Source organism: Diorhabda sublineata, chromosome 3 (assembly GCF_026230105.1).
Source record: "Diorhabda sublineata isolate icDioSubl1.1 chromosome 3, icDioSubl1.1, whole genome shotgun sequence".
Classification (NCBI taxonomy): domain Eukaryota; kingdom Metazoa; phylum Arthropoda; class Insecta; order Coleoptera; family Chrysomelidae; genus Diorhabda; species Diorhabda sublineata.
In genome coordinates, this window is record NC_079476.1 from 29280706 (window position 1) to 29302842 (window position 22137).

The 22137-nt window shown below is 32.3% G+C and overlaps 1 protein-coding gene across 5 annotated transcripts in view; it reads left to right on the forward strand.

Annotated features, from left to right (window-relative positions):
- LOC130441952 (glucose transporter type 1) overlaps positions 1-22137 on the forward strand; it is a 537558-nt gene that overhangs the window by 357724 nt on the left and 157697 nt on the right. The window contains exons 6-7 of one of the 5 annotated variants that reach the window (XM_056775874.1): positions 10629-10853; positions 14901-15132. The exons of the other annotated variants lie outside the window; for them this stretch is intronic. Coding sequence (XP_056631852.1) covers positions 10703-10853; positions 14901-15132 — 383 coding nt within the window. The 5' untranslated portion in view covers positions 10629-10702. The remainder of the gene's footprint in view (positions 1-10628; positions 10854-14900; positions 15133-22137) is intronic. 5 annotated transcript variants of the gene reach the window in all.

A 22137-nucleotide genomic window follows, 5' to 3' on the forward strand; every position in this document is an offset into this window, starting at 1 on the left:
ATTTCAAAGTGAGGTATATTTTTTTATGACAATCTCAGCAATTTCTTTGACCGGCACCGTCTCGAGAGGCAATATACAAAGAAAAATGTCATCAAGGGAAAACGGGATATTTCTTCTGGACAGAACCGAACTGGAAAATGTACGGGAATTTATTATTCATGGCGTCAACGACGGACTTTGGATCTAAAACCCGTAATTATTAATATGTTCTTACATCCTCAGTATTAAAGAACTGTGTTAGCAATTACATTTAAATAGTGTGCTCAGAAATGAATTTTATAGAATTTTTATATTAACAACTACAAGAAGTACGTGATTAATGATCTGATCACTCAATCCCTCAAATGCATGAAGTATCAGCAAACATCAGAGACCTTTTAACATACAACATCTGCTTGTAATGTGATAGCTAATACTGACTTTTTTGAACCATCATAATCAAGTGTGCAACATTATTTATCAGAAACTGGCCAACTGGTTTAATCTTCTGAATACCTATACACCGATAGACAAGTGACGAATAACAGACCTGATATCGTAGTGGTTCATAGAAGAGTCAATCCAGTCCTTGGCATACATTCAGCTCTAAGCTGAGTAATGCATAAGACTTTCGCATTTTGATACATTCACACTTGGCTTATTACTACTGGCTAAAAACTAGTTATTGATAATGAAATAAAATTAAATGTTAGATTCCACAAATCCTCCTCCTATAACTGTGCACTTTTCAGTACTTTTCTGTTCAATAAATCTTTCTAGAACATGAAAATACGCTGATTTAATGTTCCTTCAATGAAGAAAGGTTCCATAATTTCCATCTCGTATGACGCGGCACATCCAATATTCACTTTGTTGAAATACCGCCTTCTTGCATTAACTTATAATGCCTTCGCTCCAATATTGACAGTTTTGGACAGACGGAACACCATTTATGGTGAAAGAACTTTTGTCAGAATAAATTATTGATTGATAAAATTGTCTGTTTTCTAAAAGTGGCTCCCCTAAAGGCAAATAGTCCAACAGCATGCTACATTCTGAACAAGTATAACAAATTACGACTTTGTACGTATTCATTTGGTTTGCTTGATTAATTCTCTGTGAATGTGTATTTTGGGATCTCCATTTATTGAATTTGAAGCACCAGTTTCATTATAAGCTTTTATATCTTTTTTCTTATTATGTTTCCTGTTGTAAGAAATCTCTTGATAAAACCCCAAGCAGTATTTTTGTTGTAGTATTTGTATACCTTTCACGAAGCAATAATCATAAGAATATTTATCGATGTTTCGCCTTTTAGTATTAAATTTAGTGTAAAATCCGTGTCTCGTTGATAATTGCTCAATAATGATTATTAAGACTTAAAAAACTATTAAGTTATAAAATAAAGTTCGAAATTGAAGTGTCAATAAAAATATAAGATGTATGGAATGATTCTTTGGAACTATAATCTGATCTTTTTCTTCATGTTATACTACAATAATGTTCAATTTAAATCTGGAATATTGTTTTCTGACATCCAACGTTTTATTCTCCTAGCCGTATATCAAGTGGTATCATATTGTTGGAGAATACATTCAATATAATTTCAACGAATGTCTATGATTTGAGTTGTTATTTTGGAGGAAGTGAATGTACTTATCAGCATTCATAATATTCTCCATAAAGTGTAAGTTCCTCACATCTAATGTTTTTCTTATTCAATCATACGAGTTCTATTCGTTGGGTGAATTTATAGACACTTTCTCTTACGTTGTTTATTTATTTAAACACCATACACTACAATAACTTATAATAATTCACTTATTACTATCACTTGACTGACTAATAAATGACTAAATAATTTATTTAAATTCTTCGACTACATTCTACTTCGATTTGTTCACTACGACTATGTATTATAAACTGAACTCAACAGCGTTACAAAACCTTCTTATATATCCCAAAAGAATTTTAAAAACTTTTAGAAAATGAAGAAACAAAACAAATAAATAAATGGATCTTCCTAGAACTTATTCAAAAGAAACAATATAAATAAACCGCCTGCTATAATAAATTTCGAAGGTGGCGCGCCTCCGCCGAATATTAGAATTCCTGGTATTTCAATAGTACATCAAAGTTTGCAGTCTTCGCCGAATTTGAGAAACATAACTTTCTTCTTAAGGCAGTCATTCTAGTATGCTTTTCATGATACGTCTGCTGTTCTCATTAACACATACTCCAAATTTGATATCATAATACCAAATGACGAGGTTCTATTGGTCGTAGACCATAATTTGTGACCTTTTTCTCACAATAGTTCATTTGATATTGTTAGTTAGTGCTATAAAATATGGTTTAAAATATGTTCTCAAAAGAAAACTACATTATTCCATAATATGTTTAATTTGTTGTAATTAACAGACCGATTTTGCTTGATAATACATTTTACGCTTTCAAATCGATTTTGACACAATGCAGCTGACTTTGAGTTCTTTGAGCCCCCATTCCGTTGTTTTGTATAACTTTTATTATTATATTTATGTGCATATGACAACCATGGCCATTTGCACGAGTTACAGTACATATTATGAGTATTATATGTATATAGAAATAGTTGAAATAATCAGTATGAGGTAATCATGGGATAAAACATTCAGGTAGGAAGACTGGAGAAAATAATATTTAGGAAATAAGCTTTTCTTCTTCCAGGAGCTCTTTTTACTTGACTTTAATAAGTAGAACTTGAAATATCTTTAATGCTTGCTTTGATAAAAAACAAGACGTCTCGTGGGTAGTGTGAACACCAAGACAGAATCAGTTAGATCTATTAACTACATATTTAACATCTACAATTTTAAGACGACTAATTAACAACATCAATACAATGAAAACGAATTAAAATATCGAAATCGGCTTCTTCAATATAAAATATTTGTTTTACAAAAACTATCCACTCTTTGTCAAAGCCGATACGTGTTATCGTCTTCATCGATTTTGATAAGCACTAACCATTTTATAAACAAGGCGATTTGAATAAAATATTGAATGAAAAATCAACTTAGAAATATCATATTTTGTGGATTTTAGTGAATCTAAGCATAAATTGTTGGGACTGAGAAGGTAAAGTCCAAACTCTGAATCAATGTGTTGTGTATTTAATTTCCACATAGGTTATATTTTATATTGGCGTTTTCGGTGTTACTGTAAATAAAACAATTGCTTTTATGAGATTCTCATGTATGACCTAATACTATCATTATAATGAAATATGTATATTCCTCACAACAAATCATTACATATTTATTATATAACTTTCCTAACATACGAAATTCTAGCAAACTATTTTATTTTGTTACGGTTATGTGGAGGCCAGCTGTATGTTACGGCAAAATCAATATTGGTCTCTTCGATGGGAAGGCAATCACGATAAGTGATAAGCACAAACCATTCAGTTTTTTTTATTTGTTCAAACTCATTGGCGATTATTCATAGATTATTTGCTAACACTATTCTCAACCTAGAAAACGGGAACGTGGATATTTTGATTATTGAACAAATTTTGAATAATTTATCATATAAGTTATTGTAAAAAGCCAATGGAAATTACAAATTGATCATAGTTGTGGCGTATAGATAAGAGTTTAATTACGTCGGTTTTTCTTCTATCGGCCCAACAATGTGTGTTGCAGTGGTAATCTCTTCTTAAAGTTATTTAAAAAGTTGAATCGTAATACTTGTATATCGCATTAGAAAAGCTTCAAATTAAAAAATAGGCGAAGCAATTGGCTCTTCCATATATTATATAATCATAACATATACCACTTGAACAGTAGAAAATAATCGATGAATATTTTTCACTTGTAACGTGAAGCAGTCCTTAAATAAAATTAGTGCTACGCTCCCGTAATTTCTGAAGATTACGTCTCATCATTAGTAGTATAACGCTTTTTTTTAAGTTATCGTTATATTATAACTAAGTATATAATTAATGGTATTATAATTAATGAATTACCCAACAAAAATTCCTAATTGATCATCCAATGATGTGTATGCGATGGTAGTCACTTTTTAGTTTCTCAAAATGTCCGAAAACGTCTTAAAATCGGAATGGATCGTTTTGAAATAGCTACAAGATAAGAAATAAGCAAAGCAATTGGATAATTTATTTATTTATTATAATCTGAATAATCTTGAAGAAAACGTTTGAGCTATCGAAAATAATCGATTATTATTCGTAACTGGGCGTAGTCCTTGAAAAACCACTTGGGGAAACTCAGTGTTTACAGCTGATCTATTCATCCAACTATTCGTAGGAAATTTCTGGATGTGGGATGGCTTTAGCTTCTATTCTAAGTCGATCCCAAGTATGGTGCTCTTAGGTTCGAGAGAAAGTGGATAGAAGTTTCGTCTTCTACGCAACGAATCAATACGTTGCAGTCTCTACCATTTATCAGATATTTCATTTCCAGGAGTATCCTTGCCTGTGTTAACCCCTGTAGATTGTTTCAATTACTGGTTTTACCCATATCTACCTTCTTTTCTAGTGTTTTCTCTTATACTGTGTAGCTTTTCTATAAAGCTCTACTTTAACAAGTCTGTCAGCTATTTCATTTTCCTCTACTCCATTGTGTCCCAGAACTCCTTCAAAAGTACCTTTAGTCTTATTTCCAAGTTCATTCAACTTGTCCAGGTTTTCTCAAACTATCTTGGATCTTATAACATTAGAGCTTAGAGCACTAATGGCTCCTTGGCTATCGGACAAAATGATAAACTCCTATTTACAATAATTCCTTTTTAGGTTGAACTAGATACATTTTTCACTTGAAAATATTTCTGATTAAAAATGACTTGGTGTGTCGCTGAAGCTTTCAGAGTGTTTGTTTCTGACCCGTATCTTCCTATTCCAGTTCTACCTGCTGTTTTGGAACCGTTCGTACATTATTTTATGGTATTACCGTTCATTTCTAGCATTTTTGGTGCCATTTGCTTTTATAATTTTGAGGCATATCCCAGATTTACCCATTTTTCTAGGATATTTCGCTCTATACCTGGTGACTCTGATTGAGATTTTTTCTGCTACGCTTCTCAATAATATATGGCAGTTTTTAATGTGAGTAAGATAAGATATAAAAGCTAAAGGAGAAGATAAATACGTGAAATAAACAGTTATTTGTTATTCAGATAAGTTGAGGCTTTAAAAAATTATTAACAATATGTTACAAATCCTAATCTTTTTATTAGATCCCAAATAAAAGACTTTTCCCCTATTTTAAAGTTGGTTATGTATAATCAAGTAAGACTGAATTCCTCTAAAGGTTTTTGTTTTTTGTTCGTGTCTATTTTCTTGAATGTTTAATTTGATCTGTGAGTTATTCTTAATGCACATTTCGAACTATTTTCGATAAATATTTTGCTATTTGTATGAACCTTCATCTTTGTTTTCAAAATTCAAATTTTGTGCAAGCCCATAATCAAACATACTATATCAGCATTTCGACTTATTATTTTTTCACAGTTTGTTAATATTCTGTGAAAATGCGGAATAAATGATACACAATTAAAGTCTGTCTGCGCCAACTAGCTTCTTGAGAAGCCTATTCAACATCGACAGTAATGCCTCTCATCTCTAAAATTAATTTAATTATTGTCTAATGTCTATTCATTGATGCCGTTAATGTTCAAATTCCCTCTAATCATCAATAGAATTAATCTCTCAGTTAGAAATGCCGCAGCTTAAGTGGCTCTTATAATATCGTCCATTTCCTTAGACGTTAGAATTAAGAATTAGAATATTTCTAAGAGAAACTGAATCGAGAAAATCAAATCGAATGGTTCGTAATTTTACAGATAGCTATAATTATTATAAGCGTAATATCATCTGAGTGATAACAATTTCTTCAAGTAATTAAATGTATATTTTAGTTAAATTTGTATAGTTGCAAATATAAACGCACCGGCTGTGAAAAGGTTGGATGAAAAGCTGATTTTTATTTCGTTTGTGTAAAGATAAAGATTGAAGAAGCTCGAATTATCAAATGAGTCCAAGAGATGGTCAATAGAATAGACTGCCATAGAGGTTTAAAATAAATCAAATTCATTCGATCCAATTCCTGGCAAGAATCGATTTTAAACTTGGATGGAAATTAAGGGAAACTTATGAGTAGCGGACTGAATGTGGATTCGTAGGTTGCGTTAAAAGTTCTATTCTATTTTCCCATTGCGTTTCGATAGTCTAGCTGGCAGAACTACTCGGAAAATCCTACAATAAAAATGTATGTTGGTTAATGAATATTAGGTCCCATATATTTTATTCGCAAATGATAGCTCCACGGAACAGAATTTTAGCAACCATACAAAACAGAAAATACAATAGCGACTAACAACTTAAATAGTATCTTCACAAATATAAACCTTTTGGCAACAACGCGCATTTTTACCAGATTATGGCGGTTTTTATCAGTTTACACCAGACACTATTAAATTTAGTTACTAATAAAAATACAATCATTTATATTCGTCTCGAAGTAATAGAGTTTTATTCAATTGCAAAATATGGAAGAAGTTATCTCAAATAGAATAAGCGGATTTCTCGGCGTTTTGGGTATTTAGTGTCAAAATCAACGTGATACTCTGAATACCATAAATACACCGATTTTATTAGAGCGAGGAACTAATAACCATTATTTGTCCAATACCATTGTATAAAGAATAGGATTCTAATGAAAAAATAAGAGGTAGAATAAAAGACTAAGATGAATGATGTTATGAAAAGCAATGACAGGTTTAGACACGTTTTGGTTTCTCAATGTTACTATGGCTGCTTTAGTGAGATAGTGTTTAGAGTGCGTATTAGTCTTTTAAAGTTAATCAAACTAAATTTTGAACAGTACTAGAATAAAAGTATTGACGAGAAAAGTAATGTAAGCGTTCTAAAACTTTGAGGTGCTGATTATTGATATTTATAGTCCGGTCAATATAGACATCGTCGTCAATGAGAGAGGGGGTTTACCATTACAAATAATGGTTATATGGGGTCAAAGGTCAAAATTTGAGGTTTTTTGGATTTTTCTCGAAAACGGTTTTTATCAAAAACGACCTGAAACCAAAGCTGTAGATTTTAAAATTCTCTACAAAAATAGTATTCATGATTTGATGAGTTACCATTCCTGAGTTATCGCAATTCTAAGAGTCACATTATACATGATATGCACACGTTTCCACGCCACCTGTGAGGTAGTGTACTCGGCGTGTTTTATTATTATTGCTCTACTCCATCCTACAGCCACGCACGAAACACGAGTTCTCTTCAGCAGCCTAAAGCCAACAATACAGTCGGGATTAAGACGTAGACCCAACTAAGATTACTTCCTGCGTGATCAAGACGATCTCCCGCTCTTGCTTATTTAACGTATAAATCACATACACGAATATTTTAACTATCAATCTCAGTTCTCTTATTTACATTGTACATAAGTAAAGTGTTTTCCTTCTAACCCTAGACAACGAAGAAATCCCTACATTGATTTTGTCATTGATACTTGGGTTAAATATTGCTCTGATTTCTTTGTATATTTTAAATCAGATTCATACTCTTGGAAGTGTACAGTCATGTCTTCTTCGATTCCCTCTTCCTCTTGCTAGATGTTCATAAATTGTTCAAATATTCCTGACTCATTGGTTTCTTCATTTAAATCACAGGAATCTTCCTCTATTGTACTCAACTGGACATTTGACTAAGACTTACCTTGGTAATTGGTACACGCTAGAGAAAACAACTAACTGACTTTTTTACAGCTACACTTGACACTACAAACTTTTTTGCAATTAATTGCGAAAAAAAGTCTTGTCTAGTCCCAGTCTACTGTGTTAAGTTGATTGCCTAGCCATATTTGAACTTGATATGATACTCGATACAACTATTGAATAGCAGATGCCGATGCAAGTAATTTTTTTTGGAGCTTCATAAACCACAAGAAGAAAGCAAATTCCTTTCGTAATTATTGTTTAAGATGTGAATCAATTTCTGTAAATTCTTTAGATATAAGACACACAAGTAGGTATTTATACTTCTCTTAAGTGCCTGATATGTATATACGTGGCTTATATGTGCATATCATGTATAATGTGACGCGATACCTCAGGAATGGTAACTCTCAGGAAAGAAATCATAGGAAGATCTAAAGCTATGGTTGAGGTTTTTTTGATAAAACCTACCGTTTTCGAGAAAAATCCAAAAAACCTCAAATTTTGACCTTTGACCTTTTGTAGCACACAAAGGATCGATGGGGATTTTCAAAATTTACTTATAATAGTAAACCTAATCTCTCGCAGATATTTGGATCTCCGGTTTTCTTGTTATATGACCAATAATTTTATGTCTAAATTGACCGGACTATTATACTAGGTACCACTTACTATTTTCATTTCTAAATGCAGAGTTTTTTGTACTAAATATCCAACGTTTTTAGAACAATGATATCATATATCTCGTTAGGATATTTTATTTTTTATTAAATATTGTTTCTTGATTCTATTAACTGTGAAAACATATCTTTTGATAGATTTTATTTATTGAATCATAAATGACAAGAATATCATTCCAATTTCTTCTAATTATTTCTTCTACTTAACCGTTACGTGGAAATGTTAATTTTGAATAATGCATCTTTCCTATTCTTATATTATCTATGCACTACACGCGTATAAGTGCTATTACATAAGCTTGTAAAAACTATAGAGGTATTGTATGAACTAGTACAATTGGCAAAATGTAAAGCAAAATATTGAAAACAAAATTAAAAGAGGATATAAAGGATCTTAAAGTGGAAGAATAGACTGGTTTCAGAGCTGACAGATTGACAGAAAACCGTCTATATTTTGTTACACAAGCGATCCACACAAAAACCACAATAGAACAAGAAATCCATTTATTATATATGAATCTGCAGAAAGTGTATGACAGTGTACTACATAGAAAACTGTGGACAACGTTAGAACAAATAAAAAATATACGAAAATAATAAAACAAAAATTGAAGCAACCGGGATTTATCAAATGCCACGATAGGTCTAAAACAAGGGTATTGCCTCTCATCAACGTTCTTTATTTGGAGCAGGTACTCACGATGTAAAAGCGGAAATACAGGGAAATGGGAATACCTCTCAGTGACAACCACGATACACACGCTTCACTTCACAGATGATAGTGGTAGCACAGGATCATAATGATTTAAGGTTCATGACTCGAACAGTCATAAAAGGGTTTGTGGTCTCGAATTTAGCGACAAAAGTTGGCTGTACTCATATGGTCACGTACAAAGAATATCAGATAAAAGAATACCAAAACAGGTCCTAAAGTGGATAACAGAAGTAAAAAGGAGGAGGAGGAGAAGAAGAAGATCATGAGGAAGCTGTAGAGACGGCATTGATAAGGAACTGTAGAAAAGAGAACTAACAGAATATCTATGGAGGGATAAAGAAATAAAACAGTTGCTTGTCCAATAGCAACAAACCGAGGACCTAGATAAATAGCAGCTCGATCAATCGTACAGCATCGCATCTTATAGATCATCGATGCCTAATTCAAAATGGCATTTCTAAATAAATACATGTTTTCCTTCCTGCGGTGAATATTTAGTTCTTGATCAATTCATACTGCTGGTGCAGTTGAATTACCAGGTCCGAAAGAAAATCGTTAAATCTGAAAACCTGATAAGGTCAATGGGACAGGGTTATTAAATTAGGAAAAGACCTATTTTGAATTTCTTATTGCGAACCAAGATAAAAAGTAGGCACGACATGTATATTATGAAAGCTACAGGATGAGAGAATCTAGCTATAATGCAAATAACTTTCCATTTTGTGTTTCAAAGTCAGTAAGATGAGATACAAAAAATGAGGAATTCAATTCTAAATTCTAGGAATTCCAAATATTCCAAATTCTAAATGAAATATATTAGAAGATGACAATGAAAGTGATGTTAAAGATCCTTTCTTGACAATTAAGGGAGTATTAGTGATAAAAGGAGAAGTTTTAATGATTTTTGGGAATGCAAATTTGCTAGGGGATTATTATTGCTCTATAATAATAAAAACTGACTCTAAAAACTAATTTATTTTATTATTTTTAATACTAACTCCTCAATCAATTTTTATGCATATTTCTAAGACCAGATGTGATAGAACATTTTTATTAACTTTTTTAGCTGACCATTACCTAAATTGACCAATATTCAATAATTTTCAGCTGGGGTATAAAGACATGTTTCACAAGTCATCACTTTACGCTTGCATGCTTGATATGAATTTATCGATGATAGTCGCCTCACAATTCATTATTAATTAAATTATGATTATTATAACTGGATCAATCTAGTATATGACACAACCATTACATCTCTCATTTTACCACACTTCGTTTAATGGATAAACTATAACTTAGTGACACTACATAATTTCAATTTTCTATTTCACACGAATAACATTAACAATCAAGAATAATCATTTTCAAGTGAATAGAAAACTTTTCTTCGTCTAAACTATCAGTATGTGTATAAAGATACAATGGTTGTTACTAACTTTCTGTTTTTGAATGTACATTTGCATGTTTGGCTTTCGCTTCCGATGAACTAATTGGTGGTGGTTATTTAGCTTCTCCTTGGTAGATGTACGACTGCAAAGGCAGAAACGGCTCCCCTAGGGGACAGCTGCACCTGTAGGTACCGATGAGACAGTCCACAGGGGGTGCTCCGCATCATCATCGGCACATCAGACTTGATCAGCAACCACTCGTGCCAGTACCCATCCCCTTTGAGTCCCTACAAAGTGACTCCATCGATACTCTTACTACTACAACTACTGCCTCGCAACGGACAGGTGAGAATCTTTTTGTTTGTATCACAGAACGTACAAATTCTTATAATTTATTAATATGTGAAAGAACTAACATTTCAATCATAAGATATTAATATTTTTTAGACGTACACAATTTCTCAATATAACGGAAATCGTGAAACCAAGATTTTGTAAATTTTCTATTGTTTACTAAAAGAGTAGTAAAGGTATATTACTACATTGTCCAACTAGTGACATTTCTCTTCCGAGTGTAGAAGAGTGTAAATCAAGTTAGGGAGAAATATGTATTTTCTCACGTGTAAGATACTCTATTGTTTCTACGGATGCGTTGTATTTATGGGGGTTCACATTTGAAATGTATAATATATAAAACTTCATATTATTATTAAGTCATCTAGCTTGAACGCATTTTTGGTAATTGAAATAGGTGCTGAGGTCAAGATTGAAGTAAAATGTAATAAACCTCCACAGCGCTTCTGTCGCCAGGATCTAATGGCGCCGAAGACTAAATCGATTCTACTATACCTTCCGATATTTTTGTTTTGTTTCTCCAACATTGTTGGATTTCCATCCCCCATGACATTTTGAGTTGAATGATCTGTTGATGCATTAACTAAAATAGTCACAGATAATTCCGGATTCGGTAATTGCAGAAATTTCGCTATATCTTTTGCTACGGTACTAAATTACTTAATTTCCACGCGCTTTTTTGTACATTTGCCATTTTGATAATTTAAGAAACGTATCTCGTCCGTGCATAGTCGACTATTTGCTTATTTTCTGGTAGAACTCTCCTGTATAGCAACTAATTTTGCTATCACGTAATTTGTTGAAAAGACCGAATTAAAATCTTTCATGTTGTAAGTTTCCAATTTTCGAAGTTGATCACAACGACATTAGATACTTGTTATTGCCAAAAGCTATTGGAGCTTGAAATTAAAACCAAAATTGCAATTTCTGTAAAAGTCAAGATTTTTGACTTTTTTGAAACATATGTTGATGTATTTAAATTCAAAATAAACTAACAAACTATTTAAAAAGAAGTAGATCGGCTCAGTTTGGATTAGTACCAACAACTCGTTTTATTTAATTCTTGAAATTATGTGCTTATCCTGGTAGCTGAAAATTCTAGCCAAAAGTTCGAAAAGCGAAATCACCAGTTAAAACTGTATATACGATTGTTAATCCTCGGGAGACAATGAGGGCCAATCAAAAATAGTGATATTGTCATATTCATCTTATGAGGGTACATTAGGTTAGGTTGGGATAAGTTAGGTTAAATTGGGTTCGGTAAATGACATTTCAGTACAGAGTACGAGTACAGAGTATGAGTACAGAGCACTGCAGCTCATTTTTCCAAATTCCGAATTTATCTAGCAGTATACCGGACTCCAACGCACCTCATATACTAAGTTTATCGAAATCAGATGTTGGTATCAGACCAATAATTCACCTTGGCTTGCATTTTACAGTACATAAAGTTACTGGAAGCGATTTGATATGTTTTTCTTGGCGTGCTTGGCTAGCAAATTATCGCTAACATTGTATGTTGTGTATTTTTGAAGCCTTTGGATTTATTTCGTTATAAAACCCAACAACAAACCCATTCACCATTGGAAAGTTGACAACAAGAATAATTGTATTTAGGCCGTATTGTTATGAAAATACATTTTCATATTCTAAATATTGAAAGAAGATGCCGTATCAATTTGACATGTAACAATTCATAGTTGGGTTATCATAATAACAATACAATGGTAGATGGGAAATTCTTCGTTCTGAAAGCATAAAAGCGATGAGAAAAGTAAAACATTTGATAACATCTGTTAAAAATACACTTTCCATCAAGTTTCTATAATATCTACAAATCTGACAATTGACGTTAAATACATTCTTATAGAGATGCACTGACACAAAATAAACAATGTAATGTAACCTGTTTTATTGGAATTATTATAGATATTTATTCTTGTACAAAGGCTGCTACTTAAGTTTTCAGATAGACAAATTGAAAAAATATTTATAATTGGATATAGCATTATTGTTTTTCAAAATATTCTCCATTTAGATCAATACTTCCAGAAGATGTGATTTGAACGCATGAACCACTTCTTCGAGTGTAGAAATTGACCTCGCAATTTTCGATATGCAGGAATAGGAAGAAATCATTGGGCGCCAAATAAGGATGACCCATCAATTGGATGCTTTGACTGTTTTTGTTTGAAATGATGTATGAGAGCTCATATTGTCGTGGTGGAGAATGATTAGTCTTCTGCAATTGACGTCGTTGATTTTTTCGAATACTTCTGGCAAACAAATGGTGGTTTACCATTTAGACTTTAGATTTGTTTCTTTAATGGAACGGTGGCAACCATTTGCTTCGAAGTGCTTCGTGCGCGATCTTATAGACGTCTTTTGAAGCACAGCAATTAAATTTTTCCTTCATTTCTTTGCACCAATCAACACGGACTTTTTTTGAGCGATTGTCAAATTATGCGGTAACCAACGTGAACAAATTGAAAGCCAACTGTTCTTGCAATATTAAATGTATGTGAGTGGAACTAATGCCCTACTATGCCTCCATCTCAGGGTATGTCACATGACGATCTTGCAATATCAGTTTATGACACCATCGATGTTTTCTGGCACAACAGCCGATAATTCAGTTGATCGGCACATTGTTATGGTTCAATCCACGTCGAGTCATACAAAATGTTCGCGATTTTTTACCAACACGAATATTTTAAATATCTGTAAACAATTCAAATAGCACTAGTATGACTAGTATGACGTTCTGAATACGTTCACTATTAAAAATGTCAAACTTTATGATGATAATGTCAGATTTGACATTTTCACATCAGTGTTGCCATATTTCGAAACTTAAATAGCAACAATCGTATTACAAATGTTTCACAGAAGTCATATTCATATTGAATATTCCAGGTTACAAAAATCAGTTTTTGGGTAATATCTGCCTCCTATCGTATTTGCATTTATCATAAAAGGAAAAAAAATCTTTATAAGGTGAAACATTTTTTATAACCCTCTCATTCCGGTAGATTCCGAGGTGACATGACTCAATGCCTGGAATAATAAAACAATTTTCAGATGTCTTTTATTTATTATTGAAAAACATTTTTTATTTGAATTGATAGTCCTTAAAAGCAATATTAAAACAATTATCACACGAATTAGTTCAGCAATAAATTCAATATTTTTTCTAAATGTGATTTTGAAGGGTTTTAGCCCCTGTCAAAAATTTTCCCATCAATCAAGTTAGGTCAGGATTTAGGCATGACCATATAATTCCAATTATTTTTTTTTGGTTGCAAATCGTACAAATTTGTATTATCTTTATAATCCTTTCCGGCGATATCGGTGGAAATAGAAATTTTGCGAGAATGCCAGATAGCGAAAATGCACCTGAGCTCTTCAATTCCCACAGGCGACTGTAACCGTCTGATTAATGGGGTCAAATCGACCTAACGATAATTAATATACATAAAGTTCAAAGGGTCACCTTTTGGTTTTGGGAACTCACTTGGAAGGCCATTTTCTATCGTCTAAAGCGTTCGCTCTGATGGCTTCAATTTTCCTATGATTTAAAATGCATGAGTTTGATTATTTCTACTAATAGTCCAGGCAATTTTGATATGTTTCTAAACAAGTTTGAAACTCAATAATATACCCACCTTCATTGATATAATGATTTATTTCATTTTTTTTATATATGAGATATTCTCGTGTCAAAAAACAAATATTAGAGTCATTTATCATATATTTTTTTCATTTCAATGGTTCCCTGTTTGGAAGGAAGTTTTCATTATCAAAATCCATTTAGAAAAAATCTTATTTAATAGAAAAAAATATAATAAAGCGAAAAGATTATTTATTTCGCTCAAATGGTTGAAAATATCGATGTATCACATAGCGAATAAAATTTTTTGTGATGGACGAACCTGAAATTCAGTAAAAAGACACTTTTACGCGATGATTTAAGAACAATTTCTAATTTTTGAAATAACTAATTATCAGACAGAAATTGACGAGTTATTTAATTTGAAGTTTCAGTTGAGACAGTCGAGGTGGAGGAGCATGAAGTCTGCTCCGACAGCGAATTTGATACGAGAGAGACACTCAAGCTGACCGCCCGCAGTGGCGCTACCTTCCGTCGCGACGTCTCTACATCGACGCGTCGGCCCCCCAGCACCCGACGAGTCGCCTCTGCAACGCGTGATGAGACGACGCAAGAAATACAAGATGAAGACGAAGCCACTCTCAGAGAGCTGCTTATTAGGTATTCGAATTTCTCTTTACAACTGATTTATTAAAAACGCTCTATATAATGTACCCATAAAAGGTATGGTGCTAAAATGGAACATTACTTTATAACGAAATGAAAAAATATATTTAATTGGAGATAATATCCCGAGAGATCCAGAAGCATTCCAAAATTTAATAGATACCATTTTATGGAAATAAAAACGATAAGAGATCTTAATAATGATTAATATTTTACGTTGTCTAGTTCTCTACGAATCTGTTATTTTAAATTTAATTACGGAGTATATTGAATCCATGATGGTTTATCTATGTACTATAGTATAAAAAATTAATCAGCCCATGAATCTTCATAATTTACATAATCTTGTTTATAATTTGGATATTGATTAATTTTGTTTTATAGATTATTACTATATCTATACTATATATTTTTAGTGAAGTAATGTTACAATGAACCCCCTTGGAATAATTAAGGCCGATTCTTATGGTGTGAAACTGTCGTTGTTTCTATTATGGGCTTAAGTATAAATAATTGTTTCGATACCCGCTTTCCTTTGTTAATCTTATCAATTTTGATAGATTTTCGTAAGTATGTAGTTTCTTTCACAACTTTTATTTGTCAAAATATTTATAAACGTCTGTTTGCGTTGGGTTATTTATTGTTGGCGTCCTTTTTCCATTCGATTCTTATAGTCCCTGCTTTAATTTGCTGGAATTATTATCTTTATTGGATGAACCCTGCGAATAATTCCTTCAATCTTCATACAAATCTTTAACATTATAAAAAAATGAAATATTTATGAATTCATATCACAGATTAATAGTTGCCATCTCTCCACTGATGGCACCTAAATTTGACTATTTTTATGTATCAATAATGGAGCTTATTAATTTTATTTATTTTCAGTTTGACAAACTAAAGTATTTAAAAAGCAAAATTTTCTAAAGAATCAATAAATTGGTTTCGAATATCACGTGAGGAAATAGGACCAATGAACATTGTCATATTTTCATGAAAATGATCTGGTATGAATTCAGAATTTGAGTACAGAGACAACGGTTGTTGGAGATAAAACTTATTTTTAAATTATTCAGCCATGGGATTTTGCAGCTGCCACGAATTGTTATAAATATTCCAGCCAGAATAATTGATTTTCCACACACTGAATTTACCTACTGATAATTACAATTTTCAAATTCTTTTATTTTTATTCCGAACACACTGTGTGCTGTGATTTTAATTAAGATATCATATTTATCCATCAATGTGTTGTTCTCCAATGGAATTATCGCTCGCCTCTCATTATATGTCCTAGGTACTGCAACTTTCTTTCCATGATTGTCGTGAAAAGTTCTTTATGTCTACCCATTTGCTGTAGGACCTCTATGTTTGTTTTCTGTTCCGTCTAAGATATCCGCATACATTTCGAACGCATCAATTTTCTTCTCTGTTGCCGCATTCATGGTCCAACTTTCGCATCCATATAGAAGAACAGGAAAGATGTAACAGCGAAGCATTCTGATCTGAAGTTGCGATTTGCCAGAAGTGTCTTCATGCTGTTCAGAGTTTTCCGCGCTTACTCAATTCCTAATCTGATTTCGAGTTTTGGGTAGCATTGCTGATTGACGAGCGTGTCCAGGTATCTTAGAGATGACACTTGTTCAATGGTCTCTCCATGAAGTCTTAGGGTGGCGTTTCTTTGTATTTTTGAGAATACCAATAGTTTGTTTTTGGACATATTCATATAAAGGCCGAATTGCTCGCTATATTCTACAATAATGTCCATTGAGATTGAAGTTCTTGTAGGCTACTGGCCATTACCACGGTATCATCTGCGTAACGAAGGTTTGTTTATAATGCATATAATGCATATAATGCATATGAACAATCACTTCTGGTATAATAAAAAATGTATGTATGTATGTATGTAATGGGAAATATGCATCGTTTCAAAAACCTGCTACAGTAAATGAAATAAAAAATAGTATAAAGGCTTTCTCATGAATAATGTTGATTTCACTGAAGGAAAGGCTTATTACTCTGTATTAACCAGAAATTCAGCAAGCTCTTTGAGACCTTGGTAAACCCATTCTATGAGCTAAGATGCAAAAAATTGCCACATTGCTTTTTTAATACTCCTTCCACAGAATGTTGCCAAGAATCTTAATAAATAACTCGCTTTCGGTTAACGAAATTTGGATAATTCTCCGGTAAAAACTAATACATTCGCATCAGCTGCCCACTATATACCTCGGCACTAATAGCTATACCATTGTGATGTACACTAAACCACCAGATACCCATCAAGACTTTCCGCTAGAATCGACCTCTCTGCGACGAGCTCTGGTAATTGTTCTTCGCCCTAACCACTGATTTTCCTCGATAAGGTTATTTAGACGGATCTATTTTTCATTTCAATTAACAATGCGTCTAATGAAACGATCATTTTTTGGCAGGGTGAGGAGTTGTTTATACAATTCTATTCGACGTACGTTTCACTTGAATCTCGGTTAATTCGTGTAGCACTATTCGACAACTTTTATAGATCTTACCTGATGATTGGGAATAGCGATGTATAGTGGTTTTAGAAGGTCCAAGACTGAAAATCAACAAGTGCTGGTACTATATCACAAGAAAGTAAAGCAATTGTACTCTTCATAGAATTAGGAACTACTCTTAACAAGTTAGAATATTTTCAAATAAAGCCGTAGGAATTCTAAAAATTGAATACAAACTTGCATAGACTCCGTAGATGAACAATTCAAACATTTACTACATAATTTTCTCTATTTCATATTATTTTGGTTTTTGTATATTTAATATTAATAAACTTTGAAGGAATTTGAAAGTTTCAAATACTGGATAATAGTTGTAAATAGTATGCAAAATAAATAATTATTCATTCACGATTTATTGATGTACAGAGTGTTTAGTTCGTAGCAATTTTGATATCAAATGGACATATGTTTTCATTATACGGTATGTTCTATGGAAAAGGGAAAAGAGAAAACTAACTATAAGGAATTATACAAAGTGTTGTATTCGATGAACGTATGATGAAGCTGTGAGCAACTATGTAGATATCATTATTTCCTGATTACGACCATTTTTTCGACATCAGTCCTCACACCAATATATCACCTTGTACATCATAGAAAATGGAATATAGTTGTATATATTCTCTCCTTTATTTCACTTCTCCAGTCACTTTTGGGAAAATTTATGCTTCAAACTTTCTTAATTATTAACGAAAACATATGCAAATTCATTTACGCCAAAATAATTCGAGCAATGTTTATGATTTTAGGGAAGTATTTCTGAAGATTAGATGTATGTAGAACAGAATCATGACTTTGATAGGTCATATAGTCTTTCTTCCTGTTACAAGTTATAAGGAATATTACTTTCATATCTCTAAAGTATCCTTCCAGAGGATCCTTTTTTTATTTGTTGTTCTTATCCCACAGATTACAGTTAAGCAATCCTGAGCATTTTGGTATGCAATTGATTTACTCTTTTATAGTTTCATTACCACAAATGTATAGCTAGTATACTATATGATCCTTTGTGAACCATTCGGAAAAATGTCTTTTTGTTATGCTTCAAAGGATTCAAGGATGTATTCAGATTAACTTGTTAATCAATTGGTAAGATAATGAATTGAAATAACAATGTAATTCAAGCATATAATTTATTTCTTCCTTTCTGAGGGAGCTTTGAGACAAAAATGTCTAACGCAATATTCTGGTGAAGTGACTAAAGCTATTTTAAACGAATTATTTTGGATAAATTAATTATTCTAGGCGTTGGGCGAATATTCGTGGAATTTCCTACTATCCCTCTATACAGACACTTAATATATACACACACACCCCACGAAGATTTTTTTCATGCCTGTTGCTTCTTGCGGTATCTACGGTAATTTACCTTTTATAAAAAGACCTTTCCCCAGAACAGATAGAACATAACATTGAGTTATCTCATTATAAATCTTGATAAAATATTCATGATTATTGATTGCAAGAAATGTTTCTATATATTTATAAACACTAATTTTAGTACATGTTCCACTTTGGTACTATACAGATGCACTAAAGGGTGTTAGTAATAAAGTAGAAAAAATAAATTGCAAAGGAGCTTATTCGTAATCATAATTCCACTATTATTTGAGTCTGCGGCCATTTAACATTTATTACAAAATGGTCATGTCTGAAGTGTTAATATAACGTGATAACGTTGATCATTAGTTTGTAAATTAAACCTCTTAACCCAATCTAGTCATTCATAATAATGTCAAGATCTAAAAGATGATGATCTTCGAAATTATCTTATTAAGAAGTTACAATGGAATCAATTACTGTGAGATAACTTGATTACTATATATACAAATATACAAATTATTATAAAATATGACTAATTTGAAGAGTTATATTCTAATCTTTATTTATGAATATCTTTTTCTACTTTTTTCTCCACACAGCCTTGCATTTATATTTCATTTGACCATATTTCATTTGTATTTGAGAATTCTGGAAGAAAGCTTCCAATTATTCAGGCTGATCGCTTTTCATGCCAAATATTGGAATCTTTCCCATTTTCTTTGGAGATAACGCCAACATAGCTTTTAAACTATATTATTGTTTCAGTTATTTTCTAGATCATTTATTCTATTTTTTTTGTTAAAGTCGAACAATCCTCTTATGTAAATGTGAAAAAAATGTTTCCCAAACATATTGATAATATCGAAATACTGATTATACAAAAAGATACACTCATCGTACAAGGATTCAGACATAATTCTTGGCAAATTTTGTTTATCTTGAAAGTATCAGTTCGGTTGAAAATTATAGATAAGTATATACACGAAAGAACAAGGTGTTGACTACATGTGTGTACAATGAGTATCAGTAAAATATTGTAACATATTAATTCATTACGTTAGCATACAGGGCAATAGGTCCTATGGTATATACAATACAAATAGAGTCAAAAGTCGACTCTCAAAATAGTCCTCTGTTAATCTCTCTACACGCTGTAAACGATATGAGAGCCATTGAATGTTATCAGCATTATTACTATTCGCACCAATTGTCAAACGGGTCACCTATTGGATCTGAACCTTAACAATTACCTCTCACTTTGTAAACCGCTTATCATACGAGAGAATACGGTAGGTATCATATCTGCAACGTCGCAATAGCTGCTTTCCACACTTTGCTTTATGTAATCTTGCATTATCCACCAGGATAATTGCACTATCCACAAGATCCGGACATTTATCTTTAACGCTTCGTCATACCCATCGATCGTCACACCCGACGATCATCATTAAATTGGCTGGAGCGTATGGCGCTCCGTGGATTGGAGTTTCAGTTTTGGTTCGTACGCACTGGCCCAAAAATTGTCGATAGCGATTATACGTGACGAGATTTGATCGGTGGTCGGTGTTCGGAATATACTGCATAGCACACCTATCTTTCAAATTCCGTCACCGCATGGATGGTGCGATAAACTGTGGACAAAACGTTTCTGGGTGTTACTTGTATCCTCTAACTCCAGTAGAGTCGTCCATCATCTGTCTTCATCCATGAGATGCTTTATGAGGGCGAGTGTCACGGTACTACTTGCACTCTCAAACTTCAGTAGCATCTATCATCTGTGTTCATTCATGAAGTTTTGTTTAATCGTCAATCACACTTGGTAAGCCTAAGGTAAATGTTTTTGTCCTGTTCAATGTACCGGGTTCTTCACTATACAGATATAGAATTATTTCATAAAAAGGAATATAAACAGTATAGATCACATATTAAATGCAACTGTTTGAGTGTATATTTTTCTTTATTAAAATATCAAGAGCGTCAAATTATGCTGAAAACTTGGTATTCACTCATAACATTGATTTGTTGCTAACTATTATTGGAAACTTGTGAGAGAATTGTTCGAATATTTTTATAAAATGTGTTCTTTGGCAAGAAAATGAAAGGTAAAAGTTTGCTTTATTAACTGTCTCAATGCTGTATACATTTTAGTCCTGAATGTAAACAATATTGTCATGAATTCTTCTCGTTATTTCCGCGGTACGTTTGACAACTCTGAAAGGTTATAATTTTTCATGAATTTGTTGATATAGCATTTTTATACTTATTTATACTTATTAAGAATGTTGCGCCCCAATTGAGAAAAGGGGAATCAATTGTTATTTTAAATTTTAATTTATGATTTTCGCGAACTGTGTCAAACCACAATTTGAATGTATTTCACCATCAAATTGATTAAAAAATAAATGGAATGTCTACTATATTAAATCTAGAATTCAGTCACGTTATACAATGAAAATTGGTAATATTAGTTCCATGTATCTGCTATTTTCTTTTGATTTGTATACAAAACTCTCATTTGTTCAGGATAAAACAGCACCACTGCATAATCTGAAAAACTTTTTTTAATTTACTTCAATTTCGGAAATAGAACTCATGTTTGTAGTAAAAAAACAATGAATATACTCTTAAATCTGAAATACTACATTCTGCACACTATCATGACTGGTTTTGCACAATGTTACCTAGATGACATAAACTGACATACCACACCTATCATGAGGAATCTAAGTTATCACAAATCAGATATTCATATTTTATCTTGGATAGTACCATCTTCCAAACACAGATTTTAATTTTCTTTTCTCTAATACTTTCTGTGTTAAAAATTTTCTAAGTGAAAAACTTTTGAGGTCTGTTTTTAACTTTGTCTTTTAACACGGTAGAGGTGAAGGCTTGTTGGGAAAAGTATTTTAGTACCTCTTTTATAGGATAATCAATCTCCATTGATTAGTATACAAATGATACTGAAAGAGTATGATGTCCAAAAGAGACGGTTACTCAAAAAACTTAAAAAAGTGTTGAAAATCATGATGGAACACTGTAAAGTGAAATTTAGAGAGATGCTAGTTTATCACGAAGTTATCTTATGGGAGTTACATGATAATTTGAGCATGAATATAATTAGTTGCAAATAGAT